The sequence below is a fragment of the Bufo bufo genome, chromosome 6, assembly GCF_905171765.1.
Source record: "Bufo bufo chromosome 6, aBufBuf1.1, whole genome shotgun sequence".
Lineage (NCBI taxonomy): Eukaryota > Metazoa > Chordata > Amphibia > Anura > Bufonidae > Bufo > Bufo bufo.
The window spans coordinates 101967000-101985249 of record NC_053394.1 but is presented as its reverse complement, the minus strand read 5'-3'; the positions used below and the strand labels follow the sequence as shown (position 1 = coordinate 101985249).

At 40.7% G+C, this 18250-nt stretch overlaps 1 protein-coding gene across 1 annotated transcript; it reads right to left on the bottom strand.

Annotated features, from left to right (window-relative positions):
* Positions 1-9994: 9994 nt before the first annotated feature.
* On the bottom strand, positions 9995-14350 carry LOC121005860. Its single transcript, XM_040438654.1, has one exon. The coding sequence runs from the start codon at positions 14214-14216 to the stop codon at positions 10290-10292; it is 3927 nt and encodes a 1308-aa protein (XP_040294588.1). The 5' UTR covers positions 14217-14350; the 3' UTR covers positions 9995-10289.
* Positions 14351-18250: the final 3900 nt, after the last annotated feature.

Below are 18250 nucleotides of genomic sequence, written 5' to 3'. Positions count from 1 at the left end.
CAAACATACAGCCAATTTCCTTAAGAATAAGAACTATCTTCAGTGTAAAGAAGAACAAGGAGTCCTGAAAGTGATGATCTGGTCCCCACAGAGTCTTGATCTCAACATCAAGTCTGTCTAGGATTATATGAAGAGACAGAAGGATTTGAGCAAGCCTACATCCACAAAAATCTGTGGTTAGTTCTCCAAGATGTTTAAAACAACCTCCTGCCGAGTTCCTTCCAAAACTGTGTGCAAGGGGTGGTCACACCAAATATTGATTTGATTTCTCTTTTATTCATTCACTTTGCATTTTTTTAATTCATAAAAAAAAATTATTAACTACAGATGAGCAAAGTTTTGAAAAATTTGACTCAGCCGATTTGTCAAAGGTCACCAAGAAATTAGATTTGTGCCTAATTCATTTGGCATAAATTACTATAAATAAGGTATACCAAGGCCACCATGCCTAATCATATTATTCCCACTTGGTTGCCCCGTGTTTGTGTAAAGGCTTGGAAGTTAACCCATTCCCGACCGCCGACAGTAAATTTACACTGGCGCCTGCAGCCAGCCTTGTGTCCGCCAGGTGTCTGTTTTAAAGAGCAGACACCCGGCACTAACGTCCACGACCGGCGGTTATGCTGGTCATGGCTTTTTATCCCTTCAGATGCCGTGGGCATCCGGGTATGCTCCAACTCCCCCAGTGTGGATCGGGGTTGCCGGAGCATATATGCAGCCGTTCCTGTCCTTCTGTGTGATGGTACAAGAGATGGTACACAGCATTGACGGGGGAAAACCTTTCTCAAAGCAATAAAATTGAGGGATCTACAACAGGGATGACCATAATCCCATGTGGATCCCTCCATAAGATCCAGGATCCCTCCCTACTTTGAACCCAATGGTATTTGGCTTTTAAAATTATTAGGGTTAAAACCAGATGCTGAACTTGGTGGATGGATCAAACATGGCCAGTGGATTATTGCAGTAACACTGTCCCTAGCGCATGAGCGGTTGCCACATCTCTCCCTGTGCTCAGCTCACAGCACAATGGTGGAGACCGCACGGGATGATGTTATAGGGCTGGTTACATGCGGATCGGCTGGCTGCACGGCATTATGGGTGATCTTGCATTCCTGGGCTTCTTACTTTCACTTTGTAACAAGTGCAGCCGCCATTTTAAGAAAAACTGATTCATTACCATGACGTGCAAGGAAATTCGGATTCTTTGTGAAACAAAGTTTTCCTAAACTTCGGATCAAATTCCACTTTGAATGCTTCTCTTCTCTCAACACTACTATTAGCACTTCTGTTTTTGAAAGCATTCTTACATTGCAGTATTTTTCCACACCGGCCTTTTATACAGTACTGTGCATGGCTGCTATTCCTTTAAAATCACACAGAGAGGTATCTAACCCACTGATGGAGAACTTAACAAGTACAAACTGAAAAACTTTGAGGGCCTTTATTCCATAGGTATGGTGTATTTAGAATCAACCTCATGTTTTGTTAAACAGGTTTTTTTTTTGTACTGCCTTAATGAGCCCTAACAACCACAAGGTGGCAGTAAAAGCCTATAATGTTCTCAATTGAACTAGCGTCATGTAGCGTAATAGAGAATTATCACAAGGATGATGACTATGATGATAAAAAAACAAGTACAGTACAATACCTTTATTTACACAGTAAATATACAAAATGACTCAAACAAAAACAGTCTTTTGACAATAAAACAAACGGAAAGAGGATCCTGCACATTAGGCCTCTAATCTAAAAACTATCGTTGTATAGTGAAACTCTTTCCAAAGTACATTAGGGGAGATTTATCAAACTGGTGTAAAGTAGGACTGGCTTAGTTGCCTATAGCAACCAATCAGATTTCACCTTTAATTTCTGATAGCTCCTTTAGAAAATGAAAGGTGGAATCTGATTGGTTGCTATATGCAACTAAGCCAGTTCTACTGCCCCCATTGTCTTTATTTTCTGTTGCCCTACCATCAATTACAAATGAAGTTCAAGTACATAACAGTGTGATAAATCTACCCTCATTAAACATATGACATCAGAAAAACATTATGCATATGCTGCTAGAACAAATTTGCACAATTATTTTATACCATTTCCTCATGTGATTTTAGTATCTAGTAAAACTAAGCTAGAAATGTAACTTAGCTTTCTCACCATTGCAACAATAAAGTACTAGTCATAGAACTATAAGGCTGTTTTCACATGAGCGATGTTTCCATCCTGATGCTTTTCGGGTTTAGAACAGCCAGCACCTGGACTAAAAAGTGACCCTTTAAATTGAACGGGCACATCTATGTGGGTCATTTTCTGCACAGACAGTTTTTGATTTTCACGTAAAGCTACTTTCACACTAGCGTTAATATTTTCCGGTATTGAGATATGGGCTCAATACCGGAAAAAATGTTTCATTTTTGTCCCTATTCATTGTCAATGAGGACAAAACTGAACTGAACTGAACAGTATTGTATTATCAGTAACGGAAGCGTTTTTGCTGAACCCCGCCGAATCCAGCAAAAACGCCACTGTGAAAGTAGCCTAAGACTCACTCATTGAAATGAATAGGTCTGCAGAAAAAAATGGAGCACACATGGTCTCCATCCATTTAAAACCGTTTTAAAAATGTTTATAAATTAGCTTGAGTTTGCTAGATCTTATCTGAAACGGGCCTAAGGCTACACGGTCAAGTTTCTTCATGCAGTTTTGAAAGCTAAATTTAGGAGTGAATTAAAAAAGATGAGAAGTTGTATCTGTTTTTTTATACTTTCTCTCCTTTGATGATCCACTCCTGATTTTGGCTTCCAAAACTGCATCATAAGACTATATTTTTTTCTCCTGCAACTCCTTTCTTAGAGGACATTATCTTGCAGGCCAGTATGAACCTTTCGTATAAATCTGCACCTTATATTGCTAATGACAATCATTTTAAAATTCCATTCCATTCCACTTTACCTACAAATCTGAATCCTTTAAGGTCTCAGAAGGTCCAGTACGGAACAGAACAAGGACAGAACCCCCACGGAAGTACTCCGTGGTGCTTCCGCGGGGTTTCTGTCCATGCCTCCGCACCGCAAAAAAATTAGTGCATGAGCTACTTTTTTGCAGTGCAGATGGCCAACCAACCCATTCAAGTTAAATCGGTCTGGATCCATCTGCAGAATCTGCATAGATGTTGCCCGTTCAACGACCGCGTGCATGAGGCCTAATGGAGTCTTCTGGGACTTAGATATTGATGGTTTATCCCCAAGATAGTTCATTAATATCAGATCTGTTCAGGTTCGACATCTGGCACTCCCACTGAAAAGCTGTTTCGCGTTGCCACTGGTTCTGGACACTAAACAGTGGAAGGAAGACTCTGCCCCATTGTGTAGTTTCCCGTGCCGTCATACTGCAGCTCAGCTCTGATTCACTTGAATGAGAGCTGAGCTGCAGTACTCCAGCACAGCCACTACACAGAGGAAGGAACCCCATGCTTGTGCTCCATCCCATCTAACATTTATGACCTACTGTATCCTGAGGATAGGCCATCAATATCTAAGTACCAGAAAACCTCTTTAACCAACGTCGCATCAGAGGAAATTATTCTTGGGGCCCACTCTGTGTGTGTTCAGAACACATGCATGTTCCTATTAAAGGGGTTATTCAATCCCTATAATGACCCCCAGAATGCCCGGGCCCGGGCCCCTGCTCTAGAGCATACTTACCAGCTCCGCGGCACCCACATCCCTCCGGATCCCTGCATGGCTGCCGCTGCATCTCCCCATCACGGGTGACGCTAGGGAGGCTGGTCCCCGTCGTGGCCTGCTATTGGCTGCATGTATAAAAAGTAAAATTGTCCAGCTTCTGATAAAATGATATTCTTTATTCGATGCAGTAAAATCCATACAAGACAAGACAGATGCAAAATCGACGCGTTTCGGATCTTAAGTTAACGATCCTTACTCATATCATAAATTCTATTTGTTTCATAAAAACGGTCCATTTATAATTCCATACAGTATCGAATAGTAGAGTGCCCCCCAATCATTTCATTTTTTACTTTATTTGTCGACGGTGGGTGGGGAGTGCACCGAACCATTATTTCTTAGGTTGGTTGAGCCACTATTTTTTCTATATATATCCCATTGTAACAATGTCTATTCTTGTCCTCAATGCAGCAAAGGACATAGAAGATGGGGACAACATACGGTATACTGTCTGCATTTTAGCAGCCCAATTGAAATGAAAAATGCGGGTCAGATGCAGATCAAAAATACAGTTGTGTGAATGGGTCCTTAAAGGATCACTGTCATATTTTCATCCAAAAAATTATTTTTAGCATATGTTACTGCTGCAGAAGCATTATGCATAAAGTAATCTTTAGTTTCTTCACTTACCACTGTTTTCCTTGAGTTTTCCCCTTAGTTACGGCTGTTTTTAATCCTACATTATGAGGATCTTCTCAAGATGGCTCCTCTGCCAGTTCTCTGAGGCCAAAATTGCATTACCTCAGGTCACATACAAACTTGCTGTAGCCAGCAGCTTCCTGCCAGCCAGTCAGATTGGATTACTGAGAGACACGCCTCCTCACTCTGAAGCCTAATGCTGGCATGCAGTGAGAAGGACCGCCCCTCTGTCTTCCTAGCCGGAGACATATGAGCCATAGCAATGGTCATTTTAGGGAGCAGTGGAAAGGGACAGGAGACATAAATGAAAGCTGTTATTATAAGGTAATTACAGATCTTTTGGCAATCATTGACAGACTAACTCAGGTATACATGCCTAGCTCTAATAAACTAGCAAATAAAAAAAATATGACAGTTATCCTTTAAACAGCAATGTAAAAAGAGGAGAGCAAAAGAGAGATGTTTCTTGAATGTCAGCATGTTTGCTTTTTCTGTGGATCTGCGTGTCTTACGTCATGAGACTTTATTTGAATACAGTAACAATAAACTGAAACTATCAAGTTGTAGATATCATGTGCACATTGATACCTTCTGAGTAATATAGTCCCATTGCATTGAACATCTGTAGACACAGGTGACAGTATTATTACCATTAGCTACAGTATAGTGTAATAAACACATAAAAAAACATCTACAACGATATTACAACTCCAAATAAATAAAAGTTAAAAAAAATAATTCATATTCACAATGGACGACTGGTCTACAGATAATGGGGTTCTTATACAAAAAGTGTATGAAAGTCACACATTTTTGTGCAAATGCATTTTGCAAGAATATTTGTGCCTTTTTGAGTTTTCATGCCGCTCTTGCCACTTTCTTAAAACACCTGTCTTTAGTAAATGACCCCAAACATGTTGGTGTTCAAAGAGGATCTGTCACCTCTCCTGTCATGCCTGTGTTAATAGCTACATGCATTCCCCATGTTATAACGATTCTGGAGCATCTAGTCTTATGGCTCTATGTTGAGCCATTTCTTTATTATTTCTACTAGAAGTTATAAATTAATTTCTGGCCGTCTGCATTAAGGGTGCAGATGGGTGATAACCAGTATACCCTCTAAGCCTTGGCAGCTGCTGAGCGGCTTCGGCTCAGAGCTGGGCACAGCGCCATCAAAGGTGGGCGATAGGAAAACCTAAGATAATTGTCACATCAAAGAGCATACAGTGTAACCCCTGCACCATCCGGTACAATACAGTATAATCCCTGCACCAAGCTGTGTAATATATAGTATAATCCCTGCCCCATGCCGTACAATATACAGTATGGTTCATACACCATGCTGTACAATATACAGTATAGTTCATACACCGTGCTGTACAATATACATTATGACCCCTACACCATGCAATACGAGGTACACTATAATCCATACACCATGCCGTACAATATACAGTATAGTTCATACATCATACTTTACAGTATACAGCATAATCCCTACACCATGCCGTATAATATACATTATAATCCCTGCACCATGCTGTATAATATACATTATAATTCATACACCATGCCGTACAATATACAGTATAATTCATACACCATGCCGTACAATAAACACAATACTGTATATTGTACAGCATGGTGTCTGAACTATACTTTATATTGTATGGCATGGTGTATGAACTATACTGTATATCAGCGGTGGCAAACCTGCGGCTCTCGAGCCGCATGCGGCTCTTTGCCGCTTCAAGTGCGGCTCTTGCAGTGGAGATGGGAAGCAGATGTGCAGCCTACCAGAGAACATGGCATGCGCCGCTCTCAGCACCTACCATGTTCTCTTCACTAGCACAGTGGAGAAGGGGGGAGTCCCTCCGTCTCCACTGTGACGCGGCTGCCGATGCCACCAATGGGGAGATAGCAGAGAGGAGAAGGGGTTGCCACTGCACCACCAATGAATAGGAGGCAGCGGGTGCCGGCAGCGGTATCACATACCCGGCACCCGGTCTCAATAACAGGGCATGCTTCCGCCGAACTGCGGAAATTAACCCTACAGGGGCTGCACCTAAGGGGTTAATTGCCGCGGTTCGGCGGATCGCATGCCCTGTTATTGAGGCTGGGTATGTGATACCGCCGCCGGCACCCGCTGCCTCTTGAATTAATGTGTTAATTACATTTATTGGTGGCACAGTGCGCCCCCCAGTATTATAAATTCTAACCAATGGTGGCACAGTGCCCCCCCACAAGTATTAGTATCATCGGTGGCAGTAGCCACAGGGTCCCCTCCCCCCTCTTCATTGGTGGCAGTTCCGATCGGAGCCCCAGCAGTGTAATCCTGGGGCTCTGACCTGTTACCATGGCAGCCAGGACGCTACTGAAGCCCTGGCTGCCATGGTAAGCTCCCTGCTGCTGTGTGTACTATGCATAGGACAAGGGTTCTAGCCCCCTAATAAAAATAAACATATTACATATCGCCATGCCCGAAAAAGTGTGAACTATTAAATATTTAAAATGATTTCCTATCCGGTGAATGCCGCAACATAAAAAAAAATCACAACAGCGCGATGTATAGCTTGTGGCTCCTGGTAGTCATACGTTTTTTTTTCCTGGCTCTTTGTGTCCGTAAGGTTGGCCACCCCTGCTGTATATTGAACGGCATGGTGTATGGATTATACTGTACAGCATGGTGGAGGGATTATAATGTATATTGTACAGCATGGTGCAGGGATTATAATGTATATTATACAGCATGGTGCAAGGATTATAATGTATACTGTACAGCATGGTGGAGGGATTATAATGTATACTGTACAGCATGGTGCATGGATTATAATGTATATTATACAGCATGGTGCAAGGATTATAATGTATACTGTACAGCATGGTGAATGAACAATACTGTATATTGTATGGCATGGTGTATGGATTATAATGTACATTGTATAGTGTGGTGCAAGGATTATACTGTATACTGTACAGCAAATGTATGGAGGTTACGTCATGCCGGCCAATATAACCACTGCGCCATGCTGTACAATAAACAGTAAAACCCCTACACAGTGTAGAGGTATACTGTATATTGTGTGGCACAGTGTATGCTATATGTGTATAACAAACATATTCTACATGAAAACTTACAATTACTTGGCTTGGCCCTTAGGGATCTCGGATGCCACTTCAACACTTTGGCTGGGGGGCTAGGTCTAAGAAGATGCCGTCCCCTCCTCTTCTCCCCTCTTTTGCCGCATTGCACATGTTCTCCTCTTCCAGTAGCAGCAGCGCATGAGGAAGGAGGTGGGGCCAGCTTGGAGCGCCACACAGGAACTTCCTGACACTGGATAACGTCAGGACATTAAGGGAACTGTGGCAGTATGGTGGGTGCCTGTTCAGTGTTCTAGGACCACCCACTACAGCAATGCACACCGTGAAAATTGTGTGCATTGCCAGGGTGGGCTTCCCCAGAGTACGGAACAGGCATACACCATTACATGAAGTCTGGGCTGCGGCGGCATGCGGCAGGGGCAGATTAAGTGTACCATGGGCCCGGGGCTGTTCACATAAATTGGGCCCCACACACCTACACACACTATATATACACACTGTTCACATATAATATATACACACACACACTATATATATGTGTGTGTGTGTGTGTATATATATATATATAGTGTGTGTGTGTGTATATATATATATATATATATATATATATATATACACACTCACCTAAAGAATTATTAGGAACACCTGTTCTATTTCTCATTAATGCAATTATCTAGTCAACCAATCACATGGCAGTTGCTTCAATGCATTTAGGGGTGTGGTCCTGGTCAAGACAATCTCCTGAACTCCAAACTGAATGTCAGAATGGGAAAGAAAGGTGATTTAAGCAATTTTGAGCGTGGCATGGTTGTTGGTGCCAGACGGGCCGGTTGGAGTATTTCACAATCTGCTCAGTTACTGGGATTTTCACGCACAACCATTTCTAGGGTTTACAAAGAATGTGTGAAAAGGGAAAAACATCCAGTATGCGGCAGTCCTGTGGGCAAAAATGCCTTGTGGATGCTAGAGGTCAAAGGAGAATGGGCCGACTGATTCAAGCTGATAGAAGAGCAACGTTGACTGAAATAACCACTCGTTACAACCGAGGTATGCAGCAAAGCATTTGTGAAGCCACAACACGCACAACCTTGAGGCGGATGGGCTACAACAGCAGAAGACCCCACCGGGTACCACTCATCTCCACTACAAATAGGAAAAAGAGGCTACAATTTGCACGAGCTCACCAAAATTGGACTGTTGAAGACTGGAAAAATGTTGCCTGGTCTGATGAGTCTCGATTTCTGTTAAGACATTCAAATGGTAGAGTCCGAATTTGGCGTAAACAGAATGAGAACATGTATCCATCATGCCTTGTTACCACTGTGCAGGCTGGTGGTGGTGGTGTAATGGTGTGGGGGATGTTTTCTGGGCACACTTTAGGCCCCTTAGTGCCAATTGGGCATCGTTTAAATGCCACGGGCTACCTGAGCATTGTTTCTGACCATGTCCATCCCTTCATGACCACCATGTTCCCATCCTCTGATGGCTACTTCCAGCAGGATAATGCACCATGTCACAAAGCTCGAATCATTTCAAATTGGTTTCTTGAACATGACAATGAGTTCACTGTACTAAAATGGCCCCCACAGTCACCAGATCTCAACCCAATAGAGCATCTTTGGGATGTGGTGGAACGGGAGCTTCGTGCTCTGGATGTGCATCCCTCAAATCTCCATCAACTGCAAGATGCTATCCTATCAATATGGGCCAACATTTCTAAAGAATGCTATCAGCACCTTGTTGAATCAATGCCACGTAGAATTAAGGCAGTTCTGAAGGCAAAAGGGGGTCCAACACCGTATTAGTATGGTGTTCCTAATAATTCTTTAGGTGAGTGTATATATATATATATATATATATATTTGTTTCCCGGCAGCAGAGGCTGTTTAGATGGTACAGTCTACTGCAGGCAAACAATGATTTTGGTGACCACACAAACAATCATATTACCTGATAAACAATTGTTTAGCTCAGTCATCGGGCAATCAGTGGTTCCTTTACACCAGCAGATAATCTCTAATGAGCATTCCTACAAATGTTTGTTAGCGATTATCTGGCCCATTTTCTGCCAATGTAAAAGGGCCTTTAGGCTGTGTAATCAGCATTATGATGAATTACATTTTCAAAGATGACTGGTCAAGGTTCTGGAGTAGACTCTTTCACTCAAAACCCTTTTACACAGGCAGATTATCAGGCTAATTATGTTCATATGAACACACAACACAACCCTATGCAAGTGCTTACTACCGACTCAGGTATGTGTAAGAACCATGGATTGGGTACCCTCACTGCCCTTGGTCTAAGGGCTCTTAGAGGACACAACTTTCTCTGGGAATATTTTATGAATTTTAAATTATAAAAATGGGAGCACATCTCATGAAAGAAAATCCCTAAAGAACACATATGGGATCATTTATTAAGACAGGTGTTTTAGATGCCGGTTTGTATACCCCTTGAACTGGCGCATGATGCGCCTAATTTATGTAGAGTCGTCTGCCTCTACACCAGCTCCCTTGCTGGCGTAGATTAGGATAATTTTCTATACCTAAAACAGGAAAATGATAAATGAGATGGGCCCCTTCCCATTTTTTTTTAGACCTGTCGTGAAGTGGAAAAAATACCCTTTGCGACTGAATCTGCGACATATATACACCAAAAAATTGGTCTATAGCTAATAATAAATTACCCCCATTTTTTTTGGACATAGAATGGAATTGAATATGAAGCTAATTTAGGATTATTTACTGTATATGAGCCCAAAAACTATACACTGAACTATTAGACAGATGTATCCACTATTTACACAGATGTTTGAGACAATGACCCTTGTAGGCTTAACACCACAGGACAAGGGTAGCCTACCCCCTTAGTGGGAACTTTGTTGAACAGAGTTGACTCAAACATTGCTTTTTCCTCCTCCAGTGAAAAACGTGCAGTCATCTCCCGGTTTAAACAATAGATGGTACCATCCAAAACTGCACATCTAAAAGGAACTTTGCTATTTGGAAAAGTAGTTGTATATTCAGACCACACTTTGGCAGTGGTGTTATACTTGAAAATATGAACAGTGGAGTCCTTGTGCATGTCAAATCTATAAAGGATATGGCCAACTGCTACCATGTCACAAGAACGGCCCTTGCTGGCATTGAAAGGACATTCTTCCCACAGATCTCGAACAGGATTGTATTTTAATAGCCTGTAGAATAAATGTCCGCCTGATATATAAAGTTCTCCTCCACAGGCTGCAGCCTCATGGGCCACAGCAAAGGAGCCCTTGGGGAGGGATGCTACAAAGGTCCATTTGTTTGATCTTGGATCATATCTTTCCATTGTGTGCAAGCATTCTCCCCCAATGGCGTAAAGGTAGCCATCAAGTGGGACAAGCTTCAGCTGGGACCTTGCTTGGTTCATTGGTGTGAGTTGTGTCCAGATGTCAGTTAGAGGGTTATAACAAAATAGTTTGTTGGAACATAAGCCTCTTTCGGTCTTTTGGATGCCTCCTGCAATGAATAGATAGTTCTGCATAGAGCAGATACTACAGCCTTTAAGGCAGGCTTCCTCAGGAATATTAGTGACTCTTGTCCATTGATTTGAGTCCATGTCTAGTGAGTAAAGCTGGTCTTTAGGTTGGTCTGGACCTATGTCCTCTGAGCGGCTGATATTTTTGTTTAAGCCAAATATACTTTGTGTTTCAATTATGCAAAGAGACAATTTTCCTCTCATTCTCAACTGGAGGATTTTCTCTCTTTCCAAACCTGTTAACTGGCCATAAATAGCAGAGTTCTTCAGCACATTTAAGTAGTTGTCACTGATTAGTGTGTAGATGGCCTTCAGAAGTTCAGGCACACCATTTTTTCTGGCTAACTTTAACAATTCCAGGCAGTTCCCCAGAGTTAGCTGAAACCTTACACCTTCATGTATATTCTGAAATCCCTTTGGAATACGAATGAAACATCCTCTTGCTACTTCTTCAAGTGGTCCTTTCTCCAAGGAATGTAGTTTTGTAGTGTAATATTCTGTAAGTAAACATAGCATGCTCTGTGCTTTGTTTTTCATTGCTGATTCATGGCTTGAAGGCCCAGAATATATGTTATCACAGCTCTTAGTCATTAGGGGCTTCTTCCTTTGAGATGTGAACACTGATTGGTATTCTGGTAAAATGAGCTCTGAAGTTTCTGCAATAGTGGACATTATTTTTTCCCTGGAAAATGATTGAAGATCAGATTCTACTGTATCCGATCCTTTTTTATATCGACTTTGTAATGATTTATCTTGTTCCTCATTATGATAAGCACTTGTTGAGAAAGATGTAATAGAGACTTGTCCAGAACATGGATCACTGGAAATGGAGTCCATGTAATCAAGATTACCCTGTCCAAGATTTTGAGCTGGAGACTTTAAGGAATCAGCAGAGTCAGTTGTTTCCTCCATCATACGTACATTCAGGTTTTCTTTGAAAAGATGATCGTCTTTCTTTATTGCTTGCATAGTGTCTTGACATTTTAGCTCACTCTTGGACAGGTCCATCATAACACTTGACACAGTATGGCTATCATTGCAGGAGAATGAGCTCCTACAGGAAGATTCTTCTACACGTGTCTCAGCATTTTGCATAAAGTTTGACAGGGGTATGGAAGAGCTAGATGTTTCATGTATACCAAATAACTCGTCTGGTTTATATTTTGTGGAAAAGTACTCAGAAGTGTTGTAGTCTTGTTTATCATACCTACTGAAATATCCCTTAGTGATGACTGTGCAGAACTTGTTTTTGTCCACGGTAAGTAAGTTAGCATCATGTGTGTGCAAGCTGTAGATGACATCATTATTTTTTTCACTACTCATTGCTTGGACACTTTGAGTCTCACTCTTGGAGACCACTGTTGACTTGAAAGTGTTGAGAATGGAAGGATGATATACCATATTCCTTGACTTAGTGCTCCATGCAGGTTCATTATGTGTCATATTGTGACATGTAGAACTTTCAAATGAATTTTCCACATCAGCATCCAAATTATTGTATTCTCTTTCTGTACACATAGAAATAGATTTCTCCGTTAAAAGTGATGTAGTGTCTTCTCTATCGATTAGGCCTTCATTTTTTTCGATAAGAGGAGTAATTGAATTTTCAGGTGCTTGAAAATCCAGTGGGTACATCAGATCAATAAATTCTGTAGAATTATGCACAGTTGTAGTATTCCATTGCAGTACATGGTTAGCATGATGAGAAATTGTGTTTTTGATTTTCCTTCCATCCATTGCACCAGCTTTAGGTAAGTATAGCAACTCCATAGGGTTTTGGGAACCATCAGCAATCTGACCATCAAGTTTTCCATTAGGATTATTATGGACTGATGAAAATGATTTCCCATTTTTCTCTTGAACAGCCAGGTGCTCTTCAGAAATATGTGTAGAAGCTGGAAAGGATCTAATACTGGAAAAGTTCATATTTTCATTTGCTTCTTCTAGTATGTCTTCAGAAGTCACACAGATCGTGTGCTCCATAGTGGATTGCTGTGCGCATGTAATGTGATTCTTGTGTTTAAAATATAATTTTTCACCTTTATAAACTGTATTTGTAATTACAGTGTTTTCACTAGATAAGGTTTTGGTGGTCTGTTTAGCCTCTTGTATTACATCTATAGTGTGAGGTATATCCTGCATGTTGAATGTTGTATAGATTGTCTGCTGTTCAGTATTATGACATCTTGTAAGAACTTCATGAGAAGGTAAACTACAAGCCCCTATGAATATATTTGTGCTCTCCTGTGATGGAGGAAGGCCCAGGGCATATGTATTCACAGGGTTTTCTCTTTTATTGATATGTTCCTTGGTATAGTCTTCTAGATTCATGCCGCTAGCTGAACGGGACATGTTGTCATTCTTCTCAACACAGGGATTGGCATGATTTTCAATGTTTATATCAGAGTCACAATATAAATTTCCATTCATTTCACAGGTATCCTTATTAAATAGGTCTTCATCCAAACTCACATTTACAATCTTGTGCTTTAAACATAATTCAGACACCATGTTGTCATCACCAGTAGGATGGCTTTTATACCCCTGGCACTCTACATTCATAACATCAGCGCACTCACCATTGAGTGAACTTGTTCTAGTGTTGAGCTGCTGCTCCTGTGAACTTTCATAAGATTTCTTATCACATGTCTGTGTGAAGCAGCTAGAAAATACTTCTTTCTGTGTGTAATTTGTTTTATCATCCACAGTTTCACTAAGTACTCCTGAAATACTGACAATTGCTCCTTCTAAATTGTGCAAACCACTTTGGGCTTCCTCCACATTGTCCAGTTTGCAGGATAGAGGTGTTAAGTCACCTAACAGTCCTTGGTGATCAGTCAGACATTGCCGATCTTCTTTGATATCAACAATATTTGGACAAGATGTGTCTGTAGAACTTTTCAAAATGTCACCGGAAAAGCAATCAAATCCCGAAAATGTAATTCCTTGTTCATCACTAACCTGAGGTTCCTTTGTATTATTTTCCAGGATTTCTTCATCTGCCTTAGGATCATACCTTGGTGATTGTCCATCATCTGTTGGTTCTTGGTTGCCCTGGAACGTTGACTTGCCTTTATCCTTTTCCGCTTTGTCACATGAAATAAACCATCTGATGGCTACAGCTGTGACAGCTGCCAGAGCCAATGTCCCCAGGGCACGTAGTACAATCGGGATATCCTGGCTGGATATAGAATCTTTTTCACTCATTGTTATAGATACTAATACCAATGCATGGGTGAACGCTGCAGGTGATAAACAAGGGAAGCAGTTTCTTTCCAATGCTAGAATTCCGTTTAGAAGCACATTTTCCTGATAATGCTTTAAACTGTTGCTTCTTGATGCTTGTGGTGCATCTCTGTTAATGTATTGCTCAGTGATCTTCTCTTGCGTTTTTTTTTGCTGGCAACACGCCACAGGTAATGTGATCAAGGCAGACGACTGTACTTAAGGTAGATCTGGAAATATACCCCAGTGACAAAAGTTTTACTGTAGCTGAGGTATATAAACTAACTAATTGGAAGATAGTGACCTGAGCATATTACAATTATTCTTACATACATATACATGAGCAGTAACGTTTGTTCCACATGTCTGTATTATTTTATGTATCCCTAATCTTTGCTAATATTTCATTTTACAAGCTTATGATGCATTACAACTGTCTTGCATGACTCTTGAGTTTTTACTTATCTCCTTTGTTTAATAAAATTCAGAGAATTAGATCATTTTCACACATGTTGGTAAATTAGCCCCATTTAGGCTACTTTCACACCTCTGCCATGTGTTATGTTCTGTTCTGTTCTATGGAAGAAAACAGTAGTGCAGAATCCATCATATGACGGAAACATACGGCGCCTGATGCATCACATTGACTGTATTGGAGCGTGTCAAGACCTGCATTTTCTGGACAAAACAATGCAGCCTCCAACACAGATATGAATCTAACTTGGCGTGTTATCACACTTTTATACTGGCAATATACTGATAAACTGATTATAAATGTAGATTAAAGCAGATGTCTCATTATGGGATTTGGGTAATGTTTGTTTTAAAGTATTTCAGTGCTGGATGCTCAGCTGTATTATATCTCTGCTCCTTTTAGACAAAGCTATCAGATAGTGACTCCAGCATAGCTTTGTAGTGTAATGGAAGCCTAAGGTATTGTAAAGTATTATAAAGTAATTGTGATATGCTTCCGACTTTCCACAGATAAAATCTAGATGGAAAATCTGCCCCATGTGAACGCACCTATACATGTACATTAGATACATATAGTTCAGACATTGCAGAATTAGGTAACCAGGCTATATCTATGTGACAGTTCAGCAGACATTTATAACAAGGGACATACTGCATTAAAAAAATCACACATTTTACTGGGTCAGTTTAAAAACTAATTCCACAAATTTCCACAAAGGGGAAAGAGAACAGGAGGCCCCCTAATAAATGGGAGTCCTCCCCCACAGCAGCAGCTGTAATAAGCTGCCAAGGAACACCTAAATAATCAGACAATACCAAATACATATGATTCTTTCACTTTTATAATTGTATATTATAGAACTGGTTGTTGCTTTCTTGCACATTTTGACACAGATCAGTATTGTCTGATTATTTAGGTGTTCCCTGGCACTTTATTAAAGCTGCTGCTGCGGGGAGGACTCTAATTTATTAGGGGGCCTCCTGTTCTCTTTCCCCATTGGGGAGTGTTTTAATTGTTTTTAAGCTGATCCAATAAAAATCGTGATTTCTTTTTAATGGAGTTTGTCCATTGTTATTCATCTGTTTCACTTTTTTTGGTGTCTTTGGTCATTGTTATTACTACATGCTGGACAGCATCCATAGGATATTGTTAGTTATAGTGGTGGTGTCCATCCCATTCCGTATATATACACAGTTCAGCAGACATCAACATCTTGGGAAAAGCCATTGGATTTCAACATTCACATTCTATTTTTCCTCCAGGACATAAGCTGTTGATACAAAAGTCAGGTAGCCAGCAGAGTGTGGAACCATTTCTACATCAATACACTGTGCCTCTTGGCCAGACATGGAAAAGGGAAGCAAACTTACCTGCTCCTCCGCTCCCCATACTCAACTGTCAACATCTGCCTTGACATTCCGGAAGCCAATTACTGGCCACAGTGGTGAACTGTCCCCTTGCATCATGTGACCAATTGACCTGATGGAAGGGCGCAGGTCACCCACTGTGGACAGGGATTGGCTGCAGCAGTTTCAAAGTGGATGTTGACAGAGGGGAACCCGAGCAAATCAGTCATGGACAGGGAGAGAAGAAGTTGGGACTCAGAGGCAGGGAGTAGGAAAGTTTGCTTCCCTTTTGCAGATCTGGCCAGAATGGGAGTTTGCCAAAAGGTATCCAACCCCTTTAAGTGGAAAAAAAGGATCATACATAAAAATTGGGTCATCCATTGCCAAAAAGTGCTCATTGCATAAATCATTGCTAATGTTTCCTACTCGGATGTCAATCTGCCAGGTTCCACTAAAATGTCATTCACATTAAAGGGTTTGGTCACTTTTTGGTTACTGTTGACCAATGTGTTTGTGAGATGACTATACGGCACTTACTAAGATAGCCTTCTGCACTATTTTTCATATTTCATAAGGTATTCTCCTCCTTGTTTACAGAATCTTTTGGGCTGTCGACACAGAGGTCCTGTCCATAAGATGGCTGCTGGCAAAAATAACTCCAGATACACTCAGCCTCCTCCATTCAAATACACAGCCCCCGCCATCTGCACTCGTTCTACTGGGAGTTTCGTGCAGGTGCAGTGTGTCTGAATGGAGAAGACATCACATGGAGGTGATTTGCTTGGTCACATGAGCCTATATCAGTGGCCATTTTATGGACAGACCTCATATGGAATACATACCTCATAATATATAGGAGAGATGCAGAATATAAACAAAAGCTATATTAGTAACACATTGGTCAACAGTACCCAGAAAGTGGCCAACCCCTTTAATTATTTTCAGGGTCTTTTTTTAACACTTAACATTAATATATCGGATCAGAATGTATTATTATTACTGTATTCCTCCAGTCTACCTTAAGAGTAGCACTGTCCTATTCAAATGCACGTACTCAGGTATATCATTACCGGAGTCACAGGCTGCTCTGTGTCATGTTACCTTTGTTTATCCCTCAAGTGCAAGGCTCCAGGGACAGAGGTGTATGCTGTAACCAGCCACTTCAGGTTACATGTATGAAGTTGTCCTTTAGCACCGAATACTCTAATATATGGTGCTGGGTTTTAATTGAGTTTATGGTGACATTTTATATTGGGTACATTCCTTATTTTTGTGATTGTTGATGATTGTGTTTAAGGGGCCCTTTGATGACCAGTTTTAGTCCAAAGATCCTGCAGTAGATCCAAATTCTCGGATTTCACAGTTCTACGTAACATTGACTCTTTCCAGAAACGAAGAACAAAATTTAACGTGTATTCATGTGTTGACCAATGAGCCCTTACTGTAGATGATCCAAAGGTTATTCCCATTGGATGATTGTGGGTTTTGCTGATGCACTGGTGGGTTTATAAGCAAAATGCCTAGCAACTACTTGAATCCCCCTTGTAATAACTATTCTGGAACAATTATTCTAATAATTCTAGGTTGTAATGGATACATTTAAATTTTTATTTCCCCACCCGCTACCATGGGAGGTGGAGGGATTACTAAGGGATATATCTATGTGAAAAATATTTTTGTATATATATGTTTGGTGGGGGGGGGGGATTAGTGAGGGATACATATATGTGAAAGATACTTTATACATGTTTGGATGATATTTTTTTATATATATAACTTTGAATAAAGAAATATTTAAAAAAAAAAAAATATTCTAGGTTGTGCCATTTCTTTATTATTCCTTATAATAGTTATGAATTCATTTCTAGCAGTTTGGAAGGAAGGTCCAGCTGGGTGTTACCCTGCACAGTCTGACATTCTCCTAACAGTACTGCATGTTTTTCTCTTTTTCTCTCGTTTGCAGTGAAGTATTTTTCTTACAAATGACATTTATGGTATGACAATTTCATAAATGTCTGTGGTCAACTCCCTGACAGGAATGAGGGACAGGAAAACCCAGTGCGCTAATTTGCAATTTAGTAAAGTTAAATAAACACAACACATTGTGATCTTTCAAAATGATAGATTTTATTTCAAGGCGTCTGAAGGTTGTATTTGGCTTGTGCAAAATAACAAACTTGCCAATAACGTATCTG

Excerpts from the sequence above, each read along its gene's own strand:
- LOC121005860 (XM_040438654.1), bottom strand. The coding sequence starts at position 14,216 with ATGAGTGAAAAAGATTCTATATCCAGCCAGGATATCCCGATTGTACTA.